General features: G+C 37.6%; 1 protein-coding gene across 2 annotated transcripts in view; it reads right to left on the bottom strand.

Annotated features, from left to right (window-relative positions):
* The window catches only part of stx8 (syntaxin 8), a 103,511-nt gene that overhangs the window by 57,042 nt on the left and 19,006 nt on the right, over positions 1 to 27,463 (bottom strand). The window contains exons 1-6 of one of the 2 annotated variants that reach the window (XM_067459522.1): positions 24,670 to 24,821; positions 24,144 to 24,243; positions 23,946 to 24,040; positions 21,050 to 21,160; positions 7,645 to 7,772; positions 6,626 to 6,718 (exon numbers count right to left, since the gene is read on the bottom strand). In XM_067459522.1, coding sequence (XP_067315623.1) covers positions 6,626 to 6,718; positions 7,645 to 7,772; positions 21,050 to 21,160; positions 23,946 to 24,040; positions 24,144 to 24,243; positions 24,670 to 24,686 — 544 coding nt within the window. In that variant the 5' untranslated portion in view covers positions 24,687 to 24,821. Of the gene's footprint in view, positions 1 to 6,625; positions 6,719 to 7,644; positions 7,773 to 21,049; positions 21,161 to 23,945; positions 24,041 to 24,143; positions 24,244 to 24,669; positions 24,822 to 27,463 lie in introns of those variants that run through there. The other variant, XM_067459523.1, reaches the window with a different exon arrangement.

Here is a 27,463-nt window from a genome sequence, read left to right as displayed (position 1 = left end):
CCACTTTGTCAGGACAATCTGTTGTTTGTGGATTAAAACTTGTAAGCATGTCTTATATTTTTAGATGCATTTTCTATTAACCGTTTAAATAATACATTTAATGTTGTTTCTATGATGTAAACAAAATGCAAAGCTGTTTAGCTCTGCTGCCAATCACAACACACTGGCCCAGCTAATCAACTACAGCACATTTCGTATTTCAAAAGGAGGGGTGTCCTCGAAACAGGAAATACATGGCATGTTCAAGCCAGAATGTGAAGAGAGGTGCTGTAATAAAGTAAAATATGAGTAAATAATAATATATAATATGTGCAAAGTTTTTTGAACAATCAAGCATGAAAGCATATTCTAGTATACCCCAAATAAACAAGACTTCATAAAGGGACATAATAGGACCCCTTTAAGGCACTGTATCAAGATTAAAAGTATAGTTGAAACCAACTCTGAATAACCTCAGATATAAACCAAGTTAGTTTTATTATGAAACAGATCAGATCAATCCTGAAGTCTGATGTAGACCATGGAACTACCTGTAGAACCTTAGATAAAAATAAAAATAAATCTGTAGGTATAAATGTCCTCGCAAAGTTATAAAAATATTAGAAAGGTCACATGATTGCCAAGGAACACTGGGACATTCTCTATAACCAAATGGAAAAAGCATGGCAGAATCCAAACATTACTAAGTTTAGGCCATCTACCAGATCGAATAATCAAGGCCAGAAGGTCAATTGCCAGAGAAATGATCAGAGGCCAGCTACAATGCTGAAAGAGCTGCAGAGTTCTTTGGATGAAATGGGGGAAACTATGTGGACATCAACAATTCCTTCAACACTTCAACGATTCTGCCTCTCTTCACGAGAATGGCTATAAGGACGCCAATTTCGAAAAAAGACTGGCATTACATCATGGCTAAAGTTTGCTAGAGGCCATGTGACAAAACTTTAAAGCCACTCCAAACCTTCTGGAAGAATTTTGTGGTCTGATTAGTCCAAGGTCAATTCACCTAAAGCATAGAAGAATGTTTGGCACAAACCAACCCAACATCAAGAATGGCAGCATCATGCTCCGAGATTGCTTTTCAACAGAAACAACTGGAAACCTTGTTGGTATCAAGACTACTTGGAGAGAAGCTGTTTGTGTCAGTCAGAAATCTGCATTAAGGTTAAAGATTCATTTTCCAGTGCAACTATAATCAAAAGCATGCAGCTAAACTATAAAGGGATAGCTTGGAAAAAACAAGGTAGTAGTTCTGGAATGACCCGGCTGAATCCAAACTACCGCATGACCAGGAAAGTACATGGTGCAAATGCTAATTTGGTATAGGTTTAAAATCCAATAGACAAAACTCATAGAAACACTGAAAACTTACCGTGTTCTTGAACACAGAAAAAACATGAAGTCTTGACTTTAATCATTGCCCAGAGTTTATTCATTTATACTATTTCTAATTAGAATTATTTTGAAAATGAACTACTTAACATGCAAAGTTTTCTGTGATTAATCATTTCCAAATGTAGTCATCAAGAAGATTAATTTAACCCTCAAATTTGTTTGTTTGTTTGTTGTTGTTGTTGTTGTTGTTGTTGAAGGTAAAATTATATCATATTATGGTTTGCTTGGTTACACTTTATTTCAATGCGTCCCTGTTACAGTGTAATATATTCAATTAAATTACTGAGTAATAGTAATTGACTACTAAATGTACCTTCTATTGGCTTAGGGTAGGAATGGATTAGGGTTGGGATTAGAATTAGTTACATATATTTATGCCTAATTTATTGTTATTAGTAAATGCATGTAAAGTGTAACAAGGACACATTCAAATAAATTGTTACCATTTGCTTTTATTTAGTTAGGGGGAACAACTCCATATAAAACAGTTAGAAACAGTTCCCATTGAATTTGATTGTATGGTCAGAAAAATAGCACAGAAGTAATTGGCACTTGTTTGGGAATTTGGTAACCAACATTCTTCAAAATATCTTTTTTTTGTGTTACACCTACTGGGGGTGAGTCATACAGGTTTGGATCGACATAAGGATGAGTAATTCACAGAAATTTTAAACTATCCCTTTAATTGTATTAATCAGATGAATTAATCACAGAAATTAATAATGAATGTGTTGCATTTATTGTGTTCCTGAAGGGCAAAAATATGTTTGAAAAATCAAATTAACAGCATAAATACTTTCTGAAGACACTGTACATTTGCTGTGAAAACTATTTTATATAAAGTGCATCAGGAGCACAAAGTTACAGTATTTTGGAAGAAGCCCTTTCTGCAAAGTCTCTTTCTGTGCCTTGAAATATAGAAATCTGCTCAAGACCTTCTGTGACAGCTGTTCATGGCTGATTTCCAGAGGAAAGCAGGACTTTAATACGCACATGGGAGAGGCGTTATATCTGCAAGAAAAAGACTGTTGCAGATGAAATCTGCAGGAGAGGTTTGTTGGACCGTACAATAGAACAGCACCATAACTCTATCAGCTCTCAAATGCTATTTCAGTGAATGCTCTTAAACCTCTTGTTGTAGGAAACACTGACACTGCATGCTTTAGCAAAAAAGGGGAGAAAAATTGAGGTCCTGTTCAAATAATTCATTCTCACTCCTGTATTTAGTTGGGGAAGACGAGAAGCAGACTAAATCAAACACACGGAGCCCTACATAGACTGCGACGGGAGATGGTGACAAGCAGCCAAATGTCTCCAATTCTCAGCATTAGCCTCCACCAGAAGGTCACAATAGTGATCAACCTTAGATGTTTTTAGAGTATGTAAAATAACTAATCTATGGACAAACTTATAATAATTTCATTATCTTTTTCAATCACTCTTTTAGTTAATTTATGTGCTCATCTCTATTCAATATAAATACCAATTGTGACCTTTTAAAACATCTGTCTTATGTTTTCAAGGAGCCAGTTGTTGAAGCACACAGGAAAGAGTAGTAACACTGGAAGGGTTCCATAGTAATTATGCTGCCCCCTGAAAAAAGTATTGTGGGCAACATTCACTGTGCCAACAAAAGCAACGGGGAGGAGGTGAACTTGCATCAGGATTTCTTTTTTTAGACACAAGCTGTCCGGTTACAGAATTGACTTCAGCTGAGATTTGTATTCATTAGATTAATGTGGATTTTTGCATGTAAGATTATATATCAGTTGTTCACATACCTGACACTCAAGTTTATTATGGCTGCTTTTCTCATTGTTAAAGCAATAAGATAACACGGCATCTTAGTCTATATCCAAGTAATACCTAAAAAGGCATTCACACATGATGCTTGATATCTCGCTACAAAGCAGTTAGACAGGATATAACATTTAGGAACAATATCGCTAAAACGTATTAAAAGTTTATGGCCAAAGAAGTGCATGTTTACAATTAATAAAAAGTGTGCTAATAAAATGATTGTTTGATTAAAATTACATTTATAATCAAGTTATCTTAAATTGTATTATTTTTTGCACAATATGGGTTCTATTATACACATGGCGCAATGTGACAGTAATCTGTTCACTTATGGGCATGCTGATCTGAAAGCGAGGTGTATTTGGGCACATTGTAGGCACGTTGCTATTTTGAGGCAACTGAAAAGACTGAGCCATTGACCAACAAAAACCTGGTCACAAAACCTGGTCTAAAGGGGGTCGCACACCGAAGCTCAGCGGCGCGCCACGTCTTTAAAATTCGAACACATTGTTTTCAATGAGTGTACGCAAACCGGCGATGGCATTCGATGTAGACTCAGGAAGTTGTTTAAAATCCTGCCGCGCCACAGAGCGCCATTTCAAGGATTTATATTACATTTATATTATATCTCCTTCAAAACGTCAATGTCCATACAGGTTTCACCCTGTGCTAAAAGATAAACCAATCGTGCAGCTCCTCTGTCAGAAGTCGTTTCAAAATTGAGCTCGCGAAGTATATAATGTGCGCGTCTGGTGTGAGACAACTGAGGCGCGGCGCTGAGCTTCACGTCCGGTGTGCGACCTTCAGTCTAAAGGCAGCATTTATTGTGTTATTAAAAGGGCGCGTTAGTAATATACTGCTTATTACACACACAGTAGCAGTAGTATGCAAACATTTTTAAATAATAAAAATAAAAGGATTCCTCTCTGGAAAAGCATTCAGTTAGCCTGATGTGGTCATAATCAGTTCTAGTCAGAATATGAGTCTGAAACTGCTCCATTGGGCTGTGATTATGGGGCGTGTTTTAACCGAACCAGGAAATACATCAACTGTATAGACCAACAACCAATCAGAGCAACGAAGCGACGCATTGTCAAATGTCAACAGAGTTCAATTGCACTCTGTTGCCAAGTCCGCGTTTTTTTCCGCGGGTTGTTTTCTATGTCCGCGGGATGAAGCGACTATTAGACCAATGAGCGCGAATTTTAGCCGGCAATAATGTAACAGTTATTTTTTTATAGTCATATGTTCATATATGCATAGACATCTCATGTTTTTGTCGCATACATTTTCATAACAGTCTTAAAATAGTTTCATATCTCCATGATGGAGACGCCCCGCCCCCCGCACAAGCCCCGCCCATGGTTAATCGATTACTCGTTTTTGAGACCTATCGATGATCGTAATGAAAAATTGACAAAAATGCCCATCCCTAACCCAACATGATCATCATTTCTGAGAGAAATTGTGATGGTGAATGCATATACAAACAAGCTCTTCGTTTAGGATTCAAACAAATATAATCTAAGCGCCTTTGATGACGTGCATGATTACGTTACTGTTGATCATTTGCCCGTCATCGTCTAAAGCCCGCCCTGATGATTTCATTGGTCCGAAGTTTTTGTTCGGGGATAATTACTCCTATATGGAGCGAGGCCACAACGAACCGCCCGACCTAAAAATGTTGTGGGTCGGGCTAAATTCGGCTGGCATCCAGGCTAGCGTTCAGTCTTTCTGCTCGCAAATTCCGCCATGTAAATAGCGAATCCGCCATGGTGCAAGTGCAACTGGCTTTAAAGGGAATGGGAGATGAGACTCTGTTTGGTTTTATTGCACATTAGGCACAAAACACACCCATGACTCATTAAGAGACTAGGTAAAACCCTTTTGGACCATGCGTCTGCCACGCCGACCATTTTTTCCATCAAAAAACTAGCAAAAGTGGATTTGGATATGCCTTAAAAGGGTTAGTTCACCCAAAAAATGATTTTTTTTTCCAATAATGACTCACCCCAATGTCGTTCCACACCCGTAAGGCCTCCGTTCATCCTCGGAACACAATTTAGATAAAAGATATTTTAGATCCTAGTTCATCAAATAAAGATTCAAACGGTCGTGAATCAGCAGACTGATTCATGATTCGTATCGCCAATGTCACGTGATTTCAGCAGTTTCCCAGTTTGACACACGATCCTAATCATGATTCATGACCGTTTGAATCTTTATTTGAGGAACACGGAAGAGAAGACAATGCTGAATAAAGTCGTAGTTTTTGTTATGTTTGGACCAAAATGTATTGTCGACGCTTCAAAAGAGTCTAACTTACCAACTGATGTCACATATGGACAACTTTGATGATGTTTTCATTACCTTCTGGACGTGGACAGCAAGTGTGCAAAGAACAGAAAGGCCTCGGACTAAATCTAAGATATCTTAAACTGTGTTCCGAGGATGAACGGAGGTCTTACGGGTGTGGAACCACATTGGGGTGAGTCATTAATGAAAGAAATTTCATTTTTGGGTGAACTAACCCAAGTGCACCTGCCTCATTCGCATCAGAACATGCGCTCACAACGGTAAAATAGAAGAAAAAAAAAAAAAACCTTTTCAATAACTGACAGTCTCCGACTTTTACCTCTGCCTCTTTGCTTTTAAAAGAGTAACCTCGTTAGGTGATGAAGGACTTTATTTCTGACAGAGAGGAATCTTAGGAATTAACACTACATCAGTGATTGTAACAAACAACTCCAGCTCAGGTTTATGTGTTTTTTTTTTTAAATTGCTGTTACCCTGGCAATTCATACTAAAGTAGCACTCTTTAGTGAATGTCAGTGTGGCTGATCATTTTGAGAAAATATTGTATTTCAGCAAAATGATCTTGGTGGATAAAATCTCACCTAAAAAAAAAAAAAAGATAATTATACATCTGTTTTCCCCACTCTAGCCTGTCTCACTTTACCAGTAAGGCCAGACTGATCGAAGAACAGTGTGGGAAAAGTTAAAAGCAGCTGCGACCTTCAGATTAGGACACAGACTACTGATCTGTGGTCAGTCTCCTCCATGTGACTTTGACTACATCATGCTCTATGTAATTCCTTCAGGTTCTCACACTCAAACTGAAATAATTCACACAATTAAGTGATGTCTCTGTGCAAAGGACACAGGCTTATATTTAGGAAATACGTCACATTGCAGCAGGAAGGAGATGAAAAATTGTGATGGACTAGGTAAGAGTTTTCTACATTTTCCACCTTAACACCAGTCACAAAAAACTGCTAATTTTAGAGCCCGTGACATCATATTTAGTGTAGCAACAGAGCGGGTTGACAAAGTGAAACCAACCTAACTGCAAATTAGATGTTATTCACAGAAAAACATTTGAATGTTCAGCCAGAACTGTCACATATTGGCTAAAGCGATTTTCACTTACCGTTTTGTTCATCTAGTTCATTGCCGATGTCCTGACCCATCTGTTTTTGCCTAATTATGACTGTAGCCAGAGCGTCCAGGCCAGCATCTTGAGCTAAATGCACATGAGAAAACAGGGACATAATCAGTCAGAACTGTATAAAAGAAAGACAAAAAGACATTTATCTAAAAATCATCATACAGATCATCATAAGTTGAATCAAAATATAAATTCTGGAAAAACAATAGAAAATTACATAAATTAATTAAAAAAAAATAAAGAGAGAAAACCATTAGCAGCAGGGTGTTGGCATCGGTGACAATTAAAGGGTTAGTTCACCCCAAACTGAAAATTATCCCATGATTTACTCTCCCTCAAGTCATCTTAGGTGTATATGAAATTCTTCTTTCAGACAAATACAATCAGAGTTATATAAAAAAAAAGTCCGGGCTAATCCAAACTTTATAATGGCAGTGATTGTGGCTCTGTTTTTGAAGTCCATAAAATATCTATATCCATCATAAAACTGCACCACATGGCTCCAGGAGGTTAATAAAGGCCTTCTGAAGCGAATCGATGCGTTTGTGTAAGAAAAATATCCATATTTAAAACTTAATAAAGTAAATTATCTAGCTTCTGGGACAATCGCCTTCCAGAAGCTAGTTATAAAGTTAACTTTTTGGGTGAACTAACCCTTCAAAAGACTTTATAGGGTTTACACTTTAGAGGTCGCTGCCACAGTGAGCCAGAATGTACTTTAGCTGTAACCTTGAAGCTAAAAGTATAAATTGGGTAGACAAAACGGCTCCTGCTTTTTCTCAAAAACTCCTACCAGTTGCTATTCTCAAATGAGTAGCAGATCTCATGATGGGGCGTAAATTCAAAAAAGGCTTCTCAAAATGCCTCATCTCATCAAAAGATAGATGATTATCTGAACAGCAGGGAGAGGTGGCCATATAATTGTCAGCTAGAAGCAATGTCAAGCACCACATCAGTTATAAGACTGAAAGACTTGCAAAATGATCTCATATGCAGCGTACCTTCAATAATCTGCTGTTGTTGGTGTTTGATTTCTCCGAAGCCGAGTCCTCTGGTCTCCTCGGGCTCATTAACCAGCCACGGGTTCACTGCAGGTCCCGACCCATTTCTACCTGTCATTAGACTTGACCTGCAGAAGATTGCAATATATATATATACACACATACACATATACATATACATATACATATACATACAGTGAGGAAAATAAATATTAAATAAGTATAACACCCTGCTATTTTGCAAGTTCCCCCACTTAAAAATCATGGGGGGGTCTGAAATTGTCCACCCCATACAATCAGTAACCGTGCGTTCACACCGCCGCCGGCGAGAGCGTCAAAATTCGCTCTTGCCGCTCTGACAACGACGCTGTAGAAAGCTCCGTGGACGCGCTGCCGCTCTGACGTAGATCGAATGTTTTTTCTTTTTTTAAACTGTATTTAAAGAGGCCGCAAATCAAACAAGCATGTTGATGGATATACTAACCACAAGTAGGGTATAAATTAACTTCATGAAATCGTTTAAATGTGAAAGTAAGAATTAATTGCACACCCGCTGAACAACGAGCGTTCTAGTGCCTATAATATAGTGTTGCGTGACTTCTTAACAAATTACACATCACTATGAATGATCTTGTCATAAATGATAGAGAAACCCGCACAACAATGATCAACCTCTCCTACAAATTGCTTGGGAACTAATGTGGTCGGAACCAAAGTTTACAGGCCTGCGTTATCTGGATTTCTCTCAAGCGGAGCACTTCTACATTCTGACTGGTTGCCGCCTGTTGCCGCCGAACCGCGTCATAGCTCATTACCATAAAGTTGAGCTGATTTCAACTCTCCTCGACGCCCAAATCGTCCAAGACGCGCCGCGCCGCTCTCGCCGGAGCTCGCCGCCCGGCTCCCATTGAAAATGAATGACTTCCGGCCAGCTTGCCGCTCTCGCCGCCGGCGGTGTGAACGCACAGTAAGAATCCAACTACTATCATGGCCAAGACAAAAGAACATTCCAAAGACACTAGAGACAAAATTGTACACATCCACAAGGCTGGAAAAGGGCTACAGGGAAATTGCCAAGCAGCTTGGTGAAAAAAGATCCACTGTTGGAGCAATCATTAGAAAATGGAACAAGCTAAACATGACTGTCAATCTCCCTTGGACTGGGGCTCCATGCAAGATCTCTACTCATGGGGTCTCCATGATCCTAAGGGGGGTGAAATGCTGTTTCATGCATACTGAGCTTTTTATACTGTAAAATACTTGGATTCCCATCCTAAACATAGACAAAGTTTTAAAAACTAATGTTGGACGTTTGATGGAGTATTTCTGTGTCAAAAATACTCCTTCCAGTTTCTTACAAGTTTCGTAGAGTTTTTTTCGAGTATGGGTCGGCTTGACGTCGATAGAGCGGAAGGTCCTTGTATGGGCCGTACGGGCTCTTCTCCCGGTAGGGTGCGCGCGCGTGACTAGAGCGAGAGGAAATGCACGCCCATAAACACTCGCTCAACTGCAGATCCAGTCGTCAGTGAACACTTATGTCGTTATAGTCCGCACCATGCTCAACTTTATTCCTATGGGTGACATCAAGCGACTTCAACGCTTCAGCACAGCATTCCGGGAATGCAGCACTGCATTTGAACCGATTTGAACGCAGAAATGACGGGAAGCTTCACAACATCGCTTCAGTCGCGTCGCAAAGTGGATTTCCACGGTCACTGCTGTCACAGGACTTCCCCAAATCATACCAAAGAAGTGTGTTTTTGACGGAGCGGTGCCAGCGATAAATTAAGTCCATAAACCGAATCATGTCCTCATAAACTGCGAGTAAACACACACAAATGTTGACAGGCCACTAAATACAGTACATACCACAGAGACGGATGTCCTGCTGTCGCTGTTTCTCCTGTTGAATTTATTTCAGCCTCCGGATCTGATTCTGGATCATTATCTGTATTAGCTAAATCTGTTTGATAGCCATGGGTTTCTCCACGCTTGAGGACGTCACCGCTTTGTGCGCGATCGTCATTCTTTAGCTCCGCCCACACGATACGCCTCCAGGCGCTCGTTTTTTTCCGGAAGGACTCGGTACAGCCTATATTTCTTTTATAAATATAATAAAACTAAAAAAAAAATCGGAGATATGAAGGATGCAATACTACTCTATAGGTACTCAAGATTGACATGAGATTGACTGAAACTGAGTGTTTCACCCCCCTTTAAGTTTGCCAATGACCATTTGGATGATTCAGAGGAGTCATGGGAGAAAGTCATGTGGTCAGATGAGACCAAAATAGAACTTTTTGGTCATAATTCCACTAAACGTGTTTGGAGGAAGAAGAATGAAAAGTACCATCCCAAGAACACCATCCCTACTGTGAAGCATGAGGGTGGTAGCATCATGCTTTGGGGGTGTTTTTATGCACATGGGACAGGGTGACTGCACTGTATTAAGGAGAGGATGACCGGGGCCATGTATTACGTGATTTTGGGGAACAAACTCCTTCCCTCAGTTAGAGCATTGAAGATGGGTGAAGGCTGGGTCTTCCAACATGACAATGACCCGAAGCACACAGTCAGGATAACCAGGAGTAGCTCTGTAAGAAGCATATCAAAGTTCTGGTGTGGCCTAGCCAATCTTCAGACCTAAACCCAATTGAGAATCTTTGGAGGGAGCTCAAACTCCGTGTTTGAATTAACGAATTAATTCAAAAAATTGAATTAACCTTGCCATAGTTAAATAACAAGAGTTCAGTACATGGACATCACATACAGTGAGTCTCAAACACCATTGACTCCTCCCTCATATGTAAATCTTGTTTGTGAAAAACACCACGGAAAAACGGGCTATTTTCAAAATAACGCCAACTGTGACGCAATCGCGGAGATCCTTAATATGTACGCGCCAACATTTGCATGTCAGCCCATATTCATTTTCAGGCGGAACTGTGCAGTGCGCAGCCATCGGGAGTGCAGCAGATAAACAAGCGTCACGTGACGATAGCGAAAACGGCAGATCATCACAGATGTCATGTTCCAGGCTGTGCAGGATTTTTCGTAGCCTTCCCACAGATAAACAATGTCAACAGTCATGGTTGATGTTTATTTAAAATTGGCTACTGGAACAATTTAATTCAAAGTTGTTTGTTTGCTCTGCCCATTTCACCACGGAGAGTTTCTCTAAGCTGGGGCAATATAGCAGAATTAGCTCAGCGTCTGATACTGAAGAAAGGTCCGATATCAACCGTATTCCTGCAAGCATTAAGCAGTGATTTTATCCACTTCTTGACTGTCGAACCCATTTCTGATTAAATTGAAAGTTTCTTAGTAAGACAACATTATGATAATATCCCCTGTGTTGTCTAGATTCAACGCAAGATGCTAAAGTAACAATTGGAAACTCCAAGTAGCTCACATAACAGTTTGTTAAATGACAAAGGCTAATATTATTTCCTGCCAGTGTTGTCATAAAATACAACAGTAGATACGCATGTCATTGTCAACCCCTTTTGACGGATTGAAATCTAAATTAGCCTATATTTCATCATTAACACAGAAACTAACTACGTTTACTACTACTGTTTATTTGCTTACAGATCGCTCACTTTCTCCAACATCTAAGTTGAAACAATAGTTAATTTCTAGTAAGTTAATTCTAGTTAATTTGTTAAATAAATATACATTTTTGAGAACTGAAGTATGATTATTTTGCAGCGGGTGAATAGTAAACATGACACTGACTATTGTGGCTTTTACATTACTTTTTTGGCTAAATAAATCGAGTACTCTACTGTCAAACTATAACGTTACTGTACAAACAAGATATTTACGCGCTACCCAGTTCGTGATTCAAAGTTGAGAAGCTATCATTGTAAAATCATTGCCATGACGGATGGTATAGATGTGTTAGCTGTCATTGAGCCAATCAACAGCCAATCAGAGCAGAGCTCAACATTAATATTCATGACCCTTCCAAATAAGGCAAAAACAGAGCATTACGTCCAAGGGACAATTTCTAGGGTTGTAAATAGACCTGTAAAACTGTGTCTGAAAAAAATGTGATCTTAAACAAGCCACATACCCTCTATTTAGATATTAGAGAACAATTTAACATTGTTTCAAATCATTCTAGGGCACCTTTAAGAAGAAAGTATAAATCCTCTCCTAATTCAAAAACACTTGTGCTGCATCCAATGTCATCGTTGCACCTGTTATGGTTTTTCCGGAAGATGAATATGGAAATCGGTCCCCTAGAAGCTAGACATTTGACTTTTTAATGTGTTAAATATTTTTCTTACACAAAAAAAAAAACATTGATTCGCTTCAGAAGGCATTTATTAACCACTGGAGCTATTACTTTTATAATGAATGGATGCTCTCTGTTGGTCTTCAAATTTTGAGCAGCCATTTAGTGCAATTATAAAAATTGGAAGAGCCAGAAGTCAGGACATTTGTTAATATAACTCCAATTGTATTCGTCTGAAAGAACAATGTCATCTATACCTAGGCTTTAGGGTGAGTAAATTAGAGGGTAATTTTCATTTTGCGGTGAACTATCCCTTTAAGCTGTCAGTTTGAGTTAATTCCCTGTCTGGTATTGTTTGGTTAAAGTGATTTAACCAAACTGATTTAACCACTGTGACATTCTCCTGTGCATTACTGTATATGAATTCTTGCAATAAATAAAACATTTTTTAGTTCTTTGTCTTCGTGTGCTTTGTATAGCCACAACACGTGACAAAATACACTTCAGTGCAACAATTTTTGGGTCCGTAAGATTATAATGTTTTTTTTTTTTTAAAAAGTCTCAAAATAGCTGCATTTATTTGATCAAAATATAGTAAATACCGTAATATTGTGAACGTTTTATATTTTAATACATTTCATTTAGAAAATCTCTATAATTACAAAATAAACAGAAATGCAAGGGTCAAAAAAGTATGTTTCTCAAAACATTGTGATCAATTTAGGTAAATATACATTATTAACAGAAATGCAAGAGGGTAAAATTAATTTATTTCTGAAAACAATGAGTTATAACTTCTAAGTGATCAATTTATGTACAAGTGTTTTCACACAGCCGTTGGGTGTAGGTAATTGGGAAATGATTGTGGCATTTAAATGGCAGTGAGAGTTTTCTAAATGAAACACGAGACAAGCTGTTAGTTTTGAATAATGTGTCTAATGTAGAGAACCGTGTTTAGCATTTTGCAAAAAGTTTGTTTTACAATAGCAGACTGAGCTTAAACCATGTCAGGACTGAAGATTAGGTATGTGAGTGAATGGTTTTGCTAAGTGGGCCTCAAGTACCACTTTTACATTTACATTTACATTTATGCATTTGGCAGACGCTTTTATCCAAAGCGACTTAGATTGCATTTTTAAGCAACACATTTCAAATTTTTTGTCAGTTCTTACTTTCCCTGGGAATCGAACCCATGAACTTGGCATTGCTAGTGCCACGCTCTACTGGTTGAGCTACAGGAAAATTTTAGTTTGTAAGCATTTAAAAAAAAAAAAAAAAATTTAGACACAGTGCACTATATTACTTTGCAGAAGAATATAATATTTACTAACACCAGCTCTTTGGGCATGTTTACACCTGGTCACTTCATTTTCTCTGATAAGGTAACTATCCGATCATGAAAAGACCAGCCCTTCGTCCCAATTTGCATACTATTCATACTAAATAGTATTCGAAAATAGAATTAGTATGTCCCAAATCATAGTACATTGAAAAGAGTATTCCAAAGATACCCGGATGGTTGACTATTTCCGGTCCGAATTCGAAGTATGGATCGATGGGCACTCTAACGGCTGATATTGGCCACAACCCATTGCGAGTTAGACGAGGATTCGATTAGAACTACAAACGCGGATAAAAAGCATTAAAAAACTACAAACATGACGGATGTGCGAGTCTGACGGTTAAGTAGAGAAGTTTAGATAAAGCGGTTTGAGTGACCAACTATCAATATTTCACCTGACAAAAGTATATTTATTAAGTGTTGTCCACATTATATTTCACCTGCAGCAGCATTGTGAACATTTGTAATGACACGTTTGGCCGTTAACTTTTAAATGCATCATTATATTTAAACTGCAAACACAGGAGGAGAGTCTCTGCATTAAAGACCAACAAATGGCAGATCAACTAGCAGCTACATTTCTCTCCGATACGGCAGGAGATTAAACTGAATTTGGAGGATTTGAACTGTGATGAATCTGACGATGATCGATAGAGCAGTTAAACGGTTATGCTCATAACGAAGTTACTATGTCCTGAAGCTTGCATACTTTTCTGCTACATACTCAAAAGTATATACGTTTACTTCACAAAAAGAGTACATACGTTAAGGTAGTAGTATAAGTAGGCGATTTGGGACGCAGCACAGGTGTAAATGCCCGCCGAAAAACACTTTCCAGATGAAACTGGAAAAGGGTAAATATGTCTGGGTGTTGAAACCACATATTTAAATTTTACTCCTCCCAAAATGTAAAAAATAAATAAATGTTTGAGAGCCTGTTATAGGCTAAATGACATGTTACAGCCAGATATGACAGTGCTACTGCAACACACATTGTCACAGATGTGTAGCTGAGCATCTCTTCAGCAAGCCAATGCTCAAACTGTAAATGAAACAAAGTCGCAGATGCTCAATAGGCAATCATCTATATAAGGAATAGGGAGACTAACTGATCTTACAAGTTCTGATGTCGTTCTCTTTCCTATTGCGGTTCTTAAAACCGCAATAGGAAATAAAATGATGATAAATAAAATGATGATTCATTGATGTAAACGCCATTAAATTTGCATATCGAGCAGGAACTAAGGATCGGATTTGCGGAGACACATTTATGTGGCCAAGTGTAATTTGAATCGTTTTAACATATCAGATAGCGATTCGATCAGTAAGAACGCATAAAGTGACCAGGAGTTAACAGGTCCTTGTATGTGGTCAAAATGAATGCAACACAAAGCCTCTTTTAGTTTATCAATTCAATAAAACATACAAATGACAAATGTATGTGTGCATTTATGCATACAGCAGTCATCCCTGTAATACACAAAGTCAACTTTCTCATTACATACACACACAGTTACTAGATTACATCCACAGTGTAATATTATAGTTATTCCACATGCACTGTCAATCAACAGTTATGTGCACACATTAAATGGACACACATCATCTACTTTACAAACGTAAATAAACTTCGAAGCATGTCCGTGAGTTGTTCAAGAGCCACAGGCTCTTTCTACCAAACTCACATCTGTAGCACTCATGTGCCTTCAGAATAAATAACCTTTCTATTTTTTACCTCTAAAATAGCAAACAACATCCCCTACTTTGGACCTTGTAAGATCAGAGAACCTCTGTTTATTTGTTCATATGGGTTCCACTTTGTTGGGCCTGGAGAGTGAGTTTTCATGCCCTATGTTACAAGGACACAAAGCATATGAACCGCCTCTGGCTTTTATACAAGCTTTCAAAGCGCCGTGCCAAACCGAGAAGTGGCCTGTTATCCTGTGGAGACACTGCGTTGTGCTTTTGCACTTTTCTTTGATTAATGTACGAACCCTGTTCCCCCCGAGGCTCCTGGACAGCTCGCAGAGAGAGAAGTGAAGTTTAAAGGTTCTTCTGGAAAAGCTATCACCGCTCCGCATCGGGCAGAGTTATGAGCCGGTCACTAGTTTGCACGGGTGTTCTGCTTCCTCTGGGTTCAGAGACTATATCGAAAGTAGCATTAAGTAAAAATGTCTGTCGCAAATCAATCCATGTCATTGATTACAAATCAACGTGATGCCCGGATAGTACAACTGTCCTGATTTCATAATAAAGAACAAAAATTCATTACAATAATGAAAATCTTAAAATATTAACATAGAAAACCATATTGAGCAGTTTGGGATAATATTTTATTATTCACTGCTTGCTTAATTATTATTTGAAATGACTGCCTCAAGGTCAATAATTCTTTTCAAATATCAAATAATTTGACATTTTTGATATAACAAAGCAAGGTTAGTTTATGTGGTAAATCATCATTTGGTGCAACTCCACACACAAAAAGATGAATATTTAGGAATTAACTAAAAAAAAAAAACTACTTTTTGAAAATAACGATTAAGATGAATAAAATAAATACTTTTTACTTGATGGTTACATCACATTATATTTTTATTATAGTCCTTAAAGCAAGTTGAAAATGCTATAAACTTTTGCCAAAAAGAAGAATCCAACATGAATGCAAAGAGTACTTTTCTAAGAACTTGGCACATGCGTTTTGAATTACATTCTTTAAAGATTTTTCCTCTTATCATGGACACTCTTTTATGTAATTGACCCACGAATAAAGGATTTATAACCATTTTTATACAGTGGATTTTTTTTTTAATGTTTCCTTTCAGGAATATGCGGTTGCTCAAGCAGGTTAAGGTGAAACTCCATGTCAAAAAATGGTATTTGAGTAAAACCCAAATGACTTCCTAGCGCTAGTTTTTGACAATGGCCCTTCTCTTTCAGTTAGTTCAGCATCAGTGGAGCTTCATTTGAGTTTAGAGAGGTCGCTAACCTCTGAAGAGTCTTCAGCTGGATCTGTTCCTCTCATTCACATCCTTCCTTACAACAAGGAAGTTTACATCTCAAACGCTTGCTGAGCAAGACCTCTTTCTTCCCCATTCACCCACCTTGCTGGTCTACAAACGTACCGAGCCGGTCCAGTCCAAGTCCAACCCTATATTAATCCTCTGGCCGGCGAGACAAGTGGTCAGCGGTGGATGCTAATCTTTCTGACATGTTTGGCAACTCGTAGCTTGCGCTAGCCCCTCTCAACTTCCTCCGCTCCATCTCAGCGGTGTGAGGATTAACGCTTATCCAATTAACCTCCCGCAGAGCCCGCAGACTTAATCAGACGAGGCATCACACTGGAGCGAGACCTGGAGACAGACCTCGTCTCTTAGAGGCCCTATTTAACTAATTACAACTTTGTGCATTACGATCAAATATAAAAGAGAGGAAATTGGGGGAGGAGGGTTGGGGCACCGGGTCGGGAACTCTGAATCTTCAAATGAGCGGTATGTCATTTTGTGCTTGATTAGAGGTTAATCTTCCACAAAGGTATTGTTTCGCGAATGCCATAAGCCTGGTCTTATCCCTATGGAAAAAAGTTAAATGCTATTTCAGCTTATTGAAGCAAAACTAACACCCCCCCTGGCAGACAAAGACCACACAGTAAGATGAATCCAGGCCCCTAAAAATCCTGCCAGGCTTACACCCTCATAAAAAAATTCTTTAGTATTTAAAACTTGATCAAATGACTGTAATTTATTAGTGCTATTTAGCTAAATGTGTGCACAGTGTAGCAGTGCGACGTGAACGGGACCTATAAAGATAAAAATTCAGCCCTCCCATGTTAAGGAATTAGAGGATTAAGTCCACAAAGATGGGTAGAAAAAAAAGGATCAGGCCTATAAATGATTACTCAAATTCCCCTAATTTTATTAATCAGAGATAGTAACTAATACCCCTTCTTAGCCTCTACCACCCACTGAATCAAAAGGGCCAATCTATTAGAACCGATCAGGTTTCCTGTAAAAGACAAAGCCTTTCTGTGTCAGTAGTACTATATTAATCATCATAATATAACAATTATAGCATTTATTCATATTTTGATTTTATGTTTAAACGGTAAGTTCTAATAATAATGAAAATAATTATTTACTCACCCTCGTGCCCTTTCAAACCTGTATGACTTTCTTTCTTTAGTGGAACATAATATATTTTGAAGAATATTGGTAACCAAGCTGTTTTGGTTACCACTGACTTCCACTGTTTAAAAACATTACTCAAATTATTTTATTATCATGTTCCAAAGAAGGGGAATCATATAGGTTCAAATTGGTATGGGGTTGAGTAAATGATGACATATTTAATTTTTGGGTGAACTCTCTCTTTAAGTTACTATCTCTTAAGTAACTTTATTATGTGCTTTTGTCATTTTACTATACATTTAGATTTAATTTATTCAATTTTAGTTTTGGCCATTTTAGCACTACAACTATAAACTATTGCAGTTATTTGTAATTTTCTATATTTCAGCTATATTTCAGTTAAAAGGCATTTTCTAAAAGTTTAATTTGTAGTTTCAAATAAAACGAGCACATATTAAACTGAGCATTGAGATTAAGTTCCTAATAACAAAAAAGAATTCGGAATCTTATATTAGCAGGTTTTCCCGTCTTCCTGCCCAAGTTCGTGTAACCTGGATCTAAAAGGTCAAATCTGAATAATGGCCATCTCATTCTCTAAAAGAGTTCCGCTCTTGAACTGTCATTTCGATTAAGAGTCATAAGCGCACAGGAGATTGGCGGTGACACGTTAAGTCTCTGATTGGTGTATTTTGGAGAGAGGATGTGAGCGCAGTGGAGAGTAGGGAAGTGTAAACAGTCCTGAAGGAGGAGGTTCAAGGCTCAACTCTGATCAGCAGAGCAGTGAAGCTGAACTGGAGCCCTCAGAGAGTGTGCACAGACTTCCGATTCAGCACAGGTCACACCATTTCTGGCATAAAATTACTCGACATTGGGACACCACTCACTGCAAGGGCAAGCAGGAAATATAGGAAGCAAAGGCCTCTATGGTCTGGTAGACTAAGAGTTCATGGTTTCTCTACTGATGTGCTGCATGAACTTTAAATTAAAGTGAATATTAACCTATGCAGTCCTCAACAAGCAAGTATGGTCTGCTGGACCTGGCCAGTGAATGCAGTCACTAGGATCAGTCACCTCCTCTTTAATGCCATGGCCATGTTGTACAAGATTAATCAATGTAACATTTTAAGTGACATCCTTGATGCTTTGCAACCATACATTAGGCTTTCTAAAATATTATATATATATATATATATATATATATATATATATATATATATATATATATATATATATATATATAGATATATATATATATATATATATATATATATATATATATATATATATATATATATATATATATATACAGGGAGTGCAGAATTATTAGGCAAATGAGTATTTTGACCACATCATCCTCGTTATGCATTTTGTCTTACTCCAAGCTGTATAGGCTGGAAAGCCTACTACCAATCAAGCATATTAGGTGATGTGCATCTCTGTAATGAGAAGGGGTGTGGTCTAATGAAATCAACACCCTATATCAGGTGTGCATAATTATTAGGCAACTTCCTTTCCTTTGGCAAAATGGGTCAAAAGAAGGACATGACAGGCTCAGAAAAGTCAAAAATAGTGAGATATATTGCAGAGGGATGCAGCAGTCTTAAAATAGCCAAGCTTCTGAAGCGTGATCATCGAACAATCAAGCGTTTCATTCAAAATAGTCAACAGGGTCGCAAGAAGCGTGTGGAAAAACCAAGGCGCAAAATAACTGCCCGTGAACTGAGAAAAGTCAAGAGTGCAGCTGCCAAGATGCCACTTGCCACCAGTTTGGCCATATTTCAGAGCTGCAACATCACTGGAGTGCCCAAAAGCACAAGGTGTGCAATACTCAGAGACATGGCCAAGGTAAGAAAGGCAGAAAGTCGACCACCACTGAACAAGACACACAAGCTGAAACGTCAAGACTGGGCCAAGAAATATCTCAAGACTGTTTTTTGTTAAGTTGCCTAATAATTATGCACAGTAATAGTCACCTGCACACACCGATATCCCCCTAAAATAGCTAAAGCTAAAAATTAAAAACTAAAACTTCCAAAAATATTCAGCTTTGATATTAATGAGTTTTTTTGTGTTCATTGAGAACATGGTTGTAGTTCAATAATAAAATGAATCCTCAAAAATACAACTTGCCTAATAATTCTGCACTCCCTGTATATATATATATATATATATATATATATATATATATATATATATATATATATATATATATATATACTACATTCTTCTGTTGATTTGTCAACAAAACTATGTAATCATGTAAATAATAATAATTTATTCAAGTAAGATAATGAATAAAAAGTGACCGTAAAGACATGTGTACTAAATTATTCTATTTTAAATAAATGCTGTTCTTTTGAACTTTCTTTAAGTTATAGTATCCTGAACATGCACTAGAGGTGTAACGATACCCTCATGTCACGGTCTGATACATATTACGATACTGAACTCACAATATTATTGCAATACAGTACACTAAGACATGGAATAAAGGTTAACAAAACTGTTGATTAAAAAGCTAATTTGGAGATTTGGGGTGAGAGTGAATAGGCTTTTGGACTTGGTGCTGGTAACCCAATGCACAGGTAAATGGTGACAGAATTATTTTAGACGAATATGCTTGCACTCAGTCACTGGCTAGTTATATTTAAAATAACACTTTTTTACTGGTAACATAAAACATTTGGCATTACCAGGACCCACAAATATTCAATATTACACATTATACATATTCGTTCACCCAAAAATGAAAATTTGATGTTTATCTGCTCACCCCAGGGCATCCAAGATGTAGGTGTGTTTGTTTCTTCAGTAGAACACAAATTAAGATTTGTAACTCCAACCGTTGCTCGTATAATGCCCCTATTGACATGCATTATACAAGCAACAGGTGGAGTTAAAATCTTAATTTGTGTTCTACTGAAGAAACAAACACACCTACATCTTGGATGCCCTGGGGGTAAGCAGATAAACATCAAATTTTCATTTTTGGGTTAACTATCGCTTTAATGTAGCACCTGTAACACTAAAACTCAAAATGTCAAATTAATTTTCATTTTAGGTGAGCTAGCGTTACATATTTTTTTATTTTTTGCATTTTTGTATTGCGATATATTGTGAAAAAATATATTGTTACACCCCTATATATACAAAAATATTATGCAGTTTTCAACATTTGACATGCTTATTAAGCACCAAATCAGTATTAGAATGATTTCTGAGGGATCATGTGACACTGGAGTAATGGCTGCTGAAAATTCACGTTTGAATGGTATTGTACAACAACAAATCAATCAGTAATGTTTTGCATCAGCGTGTTTATGAATTTATGGAAAACAATATTTTTAATGAACAAAATAATGCTGACAAGAAAGCTTGGCATTTAAATAATTTCAATATCTAAAATATTGGGGGGGATGGTTGACTCTTGGTATGATAACTGACATTCTACAAAATTATTAAAATATTGAAAATTACTTTAAAATATCTTCAAAAGGTTGATGTTCAAAATGCCGATATAATTCAACAAATTATACTGTATACAATATTGCTGAAATTAAATAAACACAATGCAATATTTACTTAATTTGTTTAATATAAGTAAAACATTTTGTAAATATAATATGTATAATAGCCGTTTATTTTTATCCATTAAAATCCATTGGTCAAATTTCACACATTATGTGTATTTACCTTGATGGCTCAGCTTCTGTGATGTCTCCTTTGAAAGAGGCGATCAGTCTTGTTTCTCTGGTAGCAAGATCATCAACAAGGCTTTGTCTTCTGTCTGCTTCAGCCTGCATTCTAGCATTATTCGTTAAGGCTTTAAATTTACACATTTATGACTGCATAATTATGCTAATCTCAAAGAAAGATACACTGAATCATTAAAACATCTGGCGTATGAACACATTTATTTCTCATAGTTTAGGGCCAAAACTTCCAAAATCCAAATCCAACCATAAAGCTGCACTTTTGACCACACTGCAATTGGTTTATTATAAAACACTGCCACCTAGAGGTGCTCATGGTAAATTACAGTTTTTCACTTTATTAAAAGGAAGTTCACCATAATATGAAGATTTTTTATTTTTTATTTTTTTTGCTCAGCTTTATGTCATATTAACATACATCCTTAATATGGTGGAACACATAAGGAACATTTTGAAGATTTTGTGTTTAGAGCTTATGAGCTCCTAAAACAATAACAAAAAGATTGAGAGCCTTTATGACTGGATCATAAAGCGATGAACTCAAAAATTGGTTTCAAGAGCCATATCAACTGGTTCATTGAAAAGATAAGGGTCAAAAGAACAACTGTTCGCTTATGGAGTGCAGGATAAACTGCAAATAACTTCAGTTTGGTCTGTTCTTCTATTACATGACTTTAGAGCCCTTGGAATATTTAATTCAATTAAATTCAAATGGGCTTTATTGGCAGGAATGTGTAAAAATAGCACAATATTTTCAAAGCAATAGACATAAATAAAAGGGATATAAAAACATACATGTCCATATTATATATAAATATATCACAATTAATGCACAAAGAAAAACAACAGCAGCAAAAAAAAAAAAAAAAAAAGTATAACCATCCAAAATATATGACAGCCCTTCTTTGAAGCTCGCTTGCTAGAATTCAGGTAAAATTTAAGCAATTTTTGTGAAATAAGTGTCTCTAATGTTTTTATATTTGCTGAAGTCTGTGAGGAAATGCAGCTCGTCCTCTACGGCTCCATCAGTGCAGTGTGAACACAGTCTGAGCTCTCTGGCTCTCCAGCTCTGTTAGTGGCCCATTTTCCACACAGAGACTTGGGTCGTGCGACACTCATGTCATCAGCACTAATATAGATTGGGTATATAATCTTTCATTCATAGAAGACTGTGTGACTTTGATCTGCCAATCACGGATATATTCTTCCTGGGTTATTTTTCCTATTTCTTTAACTTTTGAATGTCTGCAACAAAATGAGTTGATGTTTTCCCACTAAGTATTGCATGGGGTCACTCTCTGGGTTTCCTGCCCTGTATTTAAGAGACTGTGCATCTGAAAGATGGAACCAGAACTTCACTGCTCTCTTCTAGATTTCAGATAGGAGAGGGAACCATACGGCCCTGCAACCCAGAATTGGAGCATTTCTGGGAGTTCCCAAGATGTTTTTGCAGAACTCAAGGTGGGAAATTTCAACTGGGTTTTTGTCCCAGGATTCATAATTTAATTTACATTTGGGGCCCCAGATTTCACAGCCACGTATCCATCAATAGGGGTGAGGGGGAGGTGTGAGGGAGGAGTTTTCAGCCGTGACTTTTACTCCGCCGAGTTGAAGCACTCTCAAAAGTGCTATTCCGCCATACTTTATAGTTCTCCTTTTTAACCTGCTAAAAAAGCACCACGTTTTATTTTGTGTCAGCATACTTGGTCGTTCAGCTATTAGTGTAACTGTATTTAAATAGGGAAAATGTGGAGGTGTTTGGTCGCTCCTAACTTGATCTCTATTTGGTACCATAGTGGATGAACTGGGCTTAGTGGGCTAAACTAAGTGCTATCAGAATGTCAACGTGCATCAGAGCGATTAAGTGCATGCACTGTGACGAGAGAGGTATGCATCAACTCGTCTTAGTTAAGAGAATAACATAGTTTAATATGAAAAAGCGGTGGAGTATCCCTTTAATGGGTGGGTTAAATTTGAACAGAGATTTTCTTATACTATAATAAGCCCTACTTATTGCCATTAGGTCTTTCATTGCAGTGTCAATATTTCCAGAAGCTGAGGATGTCAGACCCAAATAATTATAACAGGTGACATAATTAATAATTGTTCCCTCAAGTGTATATTTATATTTCTTGTCATTAAGGGAAGCTTTTTTTTCTGAAAGATCATGATTTTGGACTTAAACATTTGATTTCTCTGTCCTCAAGGGTAAATTAAAGTGACTATATATATTTTGTGTTCCACAAAGAAAATGGATTCGAAACTCAATCATTTAAAGAATCTTCAAAACCAGCACAACCAACCATAATGAACAGATTATTCCAAATATGTGATCCTAGGCCACAAAACCAATAATAATGGTACATTTTTTATTTATGCATCATCTGAAAGCAAAATAAATAAGATTTTTCTTTTAGGATAGGACAAGATTTGGCCGAGATACAACTTTTTGAAAATATGGAATCTGAGGGTGCAAAAAAACCCTAAACAAAAAATATTGAGAAAAATTGCCTTTAAAGTTGTCCATATCCTTAGCAATGCATATTACTACTAATAATAATTTGTATATATATTTACAGAAGGAAATTTACAAAATATCTTCATGAAACATGACCTTACTTCATATCCTAATGATTTTTGGCATAAAAGAAAAATCGATAATTTTGACCCATGCAATGTATTGTTGGCTATTGCTACAAATATACCCATGACGACTGGTTGTGTGTATAATGTATTTGAGTATATTGCAGAGATATCACAATCGTCCTCTGGAGAGAAATATTACAACAACATACTGTACTTACCTCTCAAATTCTTTGGATTTCACTCTCAGGATTAGTGCATAAAATTTGTACTAATTCTTCTGGAAAGGATACATCTGCCTCTGAGCAGCAGCTCGGATTAACGTCTCCCTGAGCTGTGCTATATTCTGTTTGAGCTTCTGTAATGATGCTCTCAGGGTCATGTTCAGCTACGGGGACAGACACACAAGAAAGGAGACGTTACAGCATAAAGACCCCTAACACAGAGGGCTCAACTTTACTGTATGAACAACAATGGAACCCTTTCTTTACCTTGGCTGGATTTCCTCCAGTTCTCTGAAGTCGGTTTCTTTCATGGATGTTTTCTGCAATTTCTTGAGCCATCCGACAAGCTGCATCATAATTCTGTAACCTAAACAATGGGAAACAAAACAAAAATGGCAGTTCTGTCAAACAGTTTTTCATCTATGAAATGATGCTAATAGTAAACAGATCATAAGATGTGTGTTAACTTGCCAGTCATTTAAATCACAAGATTGTCATCTGTCACAATCATGTGACAGATCTCATCTAACCAGCCTGGCAACATTGAGTATTCTTACTTACGCGTTTTTTCGCCGCGTATAAATCCCACATATGTTGACATAAACACACAGTTATTAACTAACGTATAGGGTATAATGAGCCATAAAGGAAATCAACACAGATAGTTTCATTCTCAATTGATGTGGCTGCTACAGATCCTCTGACCTAAATAGCAAATTGAGTTTTCTGAACTCTGCTGCACTGAACCGTAGACCTTATAAGTCAAAAAACGATAACGATATAAAACTCTTACCAGAAATCCTGTGACATACTGCGGCAATTTTTTTCAGTTATAACAAGCCTTTTTTTTGTAGAAACTCACTGCAAAAATCACATCAACAAACTGCGTTGTGTTGGTTCCTGTTTGGGCATGACGTCAGACGGTGGCCTCCTTTAGACACACTTCATTCGGTAAATCAAATCTGAGCTCATTTACAGAGAAGAGAAGAGAAAAGAAAAGAAAGGAGATCTAATTATAAATGCTGTAAACATGTTACTTGATACTGCTAAGGGCACTGTAGTAGAACATACAGAACAATGTGCCGTTGTACATTTAAAACATTGCAAATTATTTTAAAAAAGTTTTAACTCTTGATAATCTAGAATTATGAATTTGAAAGAGGTCATTCTCAAAAATACAGATATGTGAGTCATAAAAGGTGATGGTATGCCTGTATTAACACCAATTCACAAATTAATAAAGAATTTTAAAATGTGTGATGATACTAGAGATTCCATTAGGCCTATTTGTTTATTTGTGTGTGTGTGTGTGTGTGTGTGTGTGTGTGTGTGTGTGTGTGTGTGTGTGTGTGTGTGTGTGTGTGTGTGGGTGTGTGGCCTGGTAATCCCTACGTTATGGGGACAAAATGTCCCCAAAAAGATGGCAATATCCGAAATCCTTGTCCTTGTGGGGACATTTTTAGGTCCCCATGAGGAAAACATCTTATAAATCACACAGAAGGAGTTTTTTTGAGAAAGTAAAAATGCAGAATGTTTCCTGTGATGGGTAGGTTTAGGGGCAGGGGCGGTGCAGGGGGATAGGATGTACAGTTTGTACAGTATGAAATCCATTACGCCTATGGAAAGTCCCCATAAAACATGGAAACACGACGTGTGTGTGTGTGTGTGTGTGTGCGTGTGTCATATCTGTCAAGTATCCCGTTTTGGCCGGAAAAGTCCCATATTTTACCATACTTTCCCGCTGTCCTCCCGTATGTTTCCTGTAAATATCCCGTATTTTAACCTGCGTTATTAAAAAAATAATAATACCGGAGGAAAAAAACAAAAACATTTCCAATCTGAGCCCTGTAACTGGCCTCGTGATAAGGTGATAACTGCCATCTGCAGTAGCCTGTATACTGTAGGTGGCTGTTGTCGCGAGGTTAGTGTGTGAGGTCAGATGACAAGTGCGTGGGGAAAAAACTAAAACAGAGACGGATGATGGACGTTAGACGGAAGGCACTCCTGCCAATTAAGACCAAAACCCTCATGTAAATACCGTGATCAATGGGACAGCGAATTAAATTTTTCTGAAGAGGAGCAGGTGGAGGACAGTCACGCATTTTGTAAGTTTTGTAACTGCGACTTCAGCATCATACGCATCATGTGCGACAGCGGAAGATGTGACAGTAACCACTTATAATGACAATGTAAAGAACTAAAGTAATTGCTCACTAAATATGTTCTACTCTTGGCTAAATAACTTCAGTACCTTTAATAAGGATTAAGTATTAATCTATATATAATTCATAACTTATGCAGTGCAAACTGATAACAATTTATGTATATTTCCTACTTGTTAAGTTGTTATACAAGTAGGAAGAGACTGAAAGTATTTTTATTATGGGTCTATGTAGGGCTGGGCGATATGACGAAATATATCGTCTGGACGATAGAAAATGTCTATCGTTTTATATTAGGCTCTATCGCTTACGCCGCGATAAGGCGTTTACGGCAGAATTTTACGTCAAGATGCACCTCACGCCACGGCATGCCCATGCACGCTAAAAAACATAAACAAACATGGAGGACGGTAGTAGACGCGGTTCAGACCAGGGTAATTCTCAGAGTAATTATGCCAGAGTGGTGGCATAAGCGCTCAAAACAAACTTCAGACACAGACGCTGCAACGGGCTTTTACGTGTGGCACACCATATAGCCATATATTGAAATATTTTAATGGCAGGTGTAGGGATGGCGAAAACTAAACATTTTCTTGACAGACCACCGAGCCTCATTAGCCGGTTGAAACTGGTTAACCGATTAGTTTAAAATATGCTGCGCTATTTGAAATAACAGCCGCGAGCCGCGCTCCCTCTCTCTCTCTCTCACACACACACACACACACACACTGTCCTAGCGCGTCCGCCTCCCTTCCACTCACATCACTTTTTTAAAATCCCTCACAGCGCGAAACACGAGTCCCGCAAACGCGCCGCCGAGGAGCTTGTTTGTAATCTGAGGACAATGGCTCCTTAGTTTCGAAATGGTTTGGGTACAAGGTGATCGCGTTGAAAATAAAGAAATTTGTCTAGCCTTAGAAGCTCATTTGAAACATTGCCGCGGCTCATTTAAGAAAATGACAGCTCCGAAGAGACGCCGCTTTAGTGCTAACAATAATAAAGAAAGACGATCAACACCTTATGTGTTACCACTGAAATGTAGATGTAGCCTACTATATTTCCAAAAGTAAGCCCATTTTAAGCGAAATGCACGCTTCATAACTGTCGTCTGCCCTGGTTCTAACCTCGAGTGTTTTAGCCTGTTTACTTTTTGCAGTGTTTTAACCTTGTGAGCACGCAAACCCAAACGCTGTGACCTCGCGTCAAATGTTTTTATTGGTTTATTAAGTACAAACAGACGAGTTATGAAAAATTGAGTGTGAGGGATATGTTCACTTAACACAAAAATATTTTGGAATGAGATTGCTAACTGTAGTAGCGTTTAGTTCACTGTCTATAATAGCCTAATTTAGAGATCACTTTTTTTTTTTTTTAAACCGACAACTTTGATCAGTTAACGTTGGTAGGGACCTAACATCCCTAGGC

The sequence above is a fragment of the Pseudorasbora parva genome, chromosome 12 (genome assembly GCF_024679245.1).
Source record: "Pseudorasbora parva isolate DD20220531a chromosome 12, ASM2467924v1, whole genome shotgun sequence".
In the NCBI taxonomy this organism is placed as follows: domain Eukaryota; kingdom Metazoa; phylum Chordata; class Actinopteri; order Cypriniformes; family Gobionidae; genus Pseudorasbora; species Pseudorasbora parva.
This window is presented reverse-complemented; position numbering and strand designations above follow the sequence as displayed.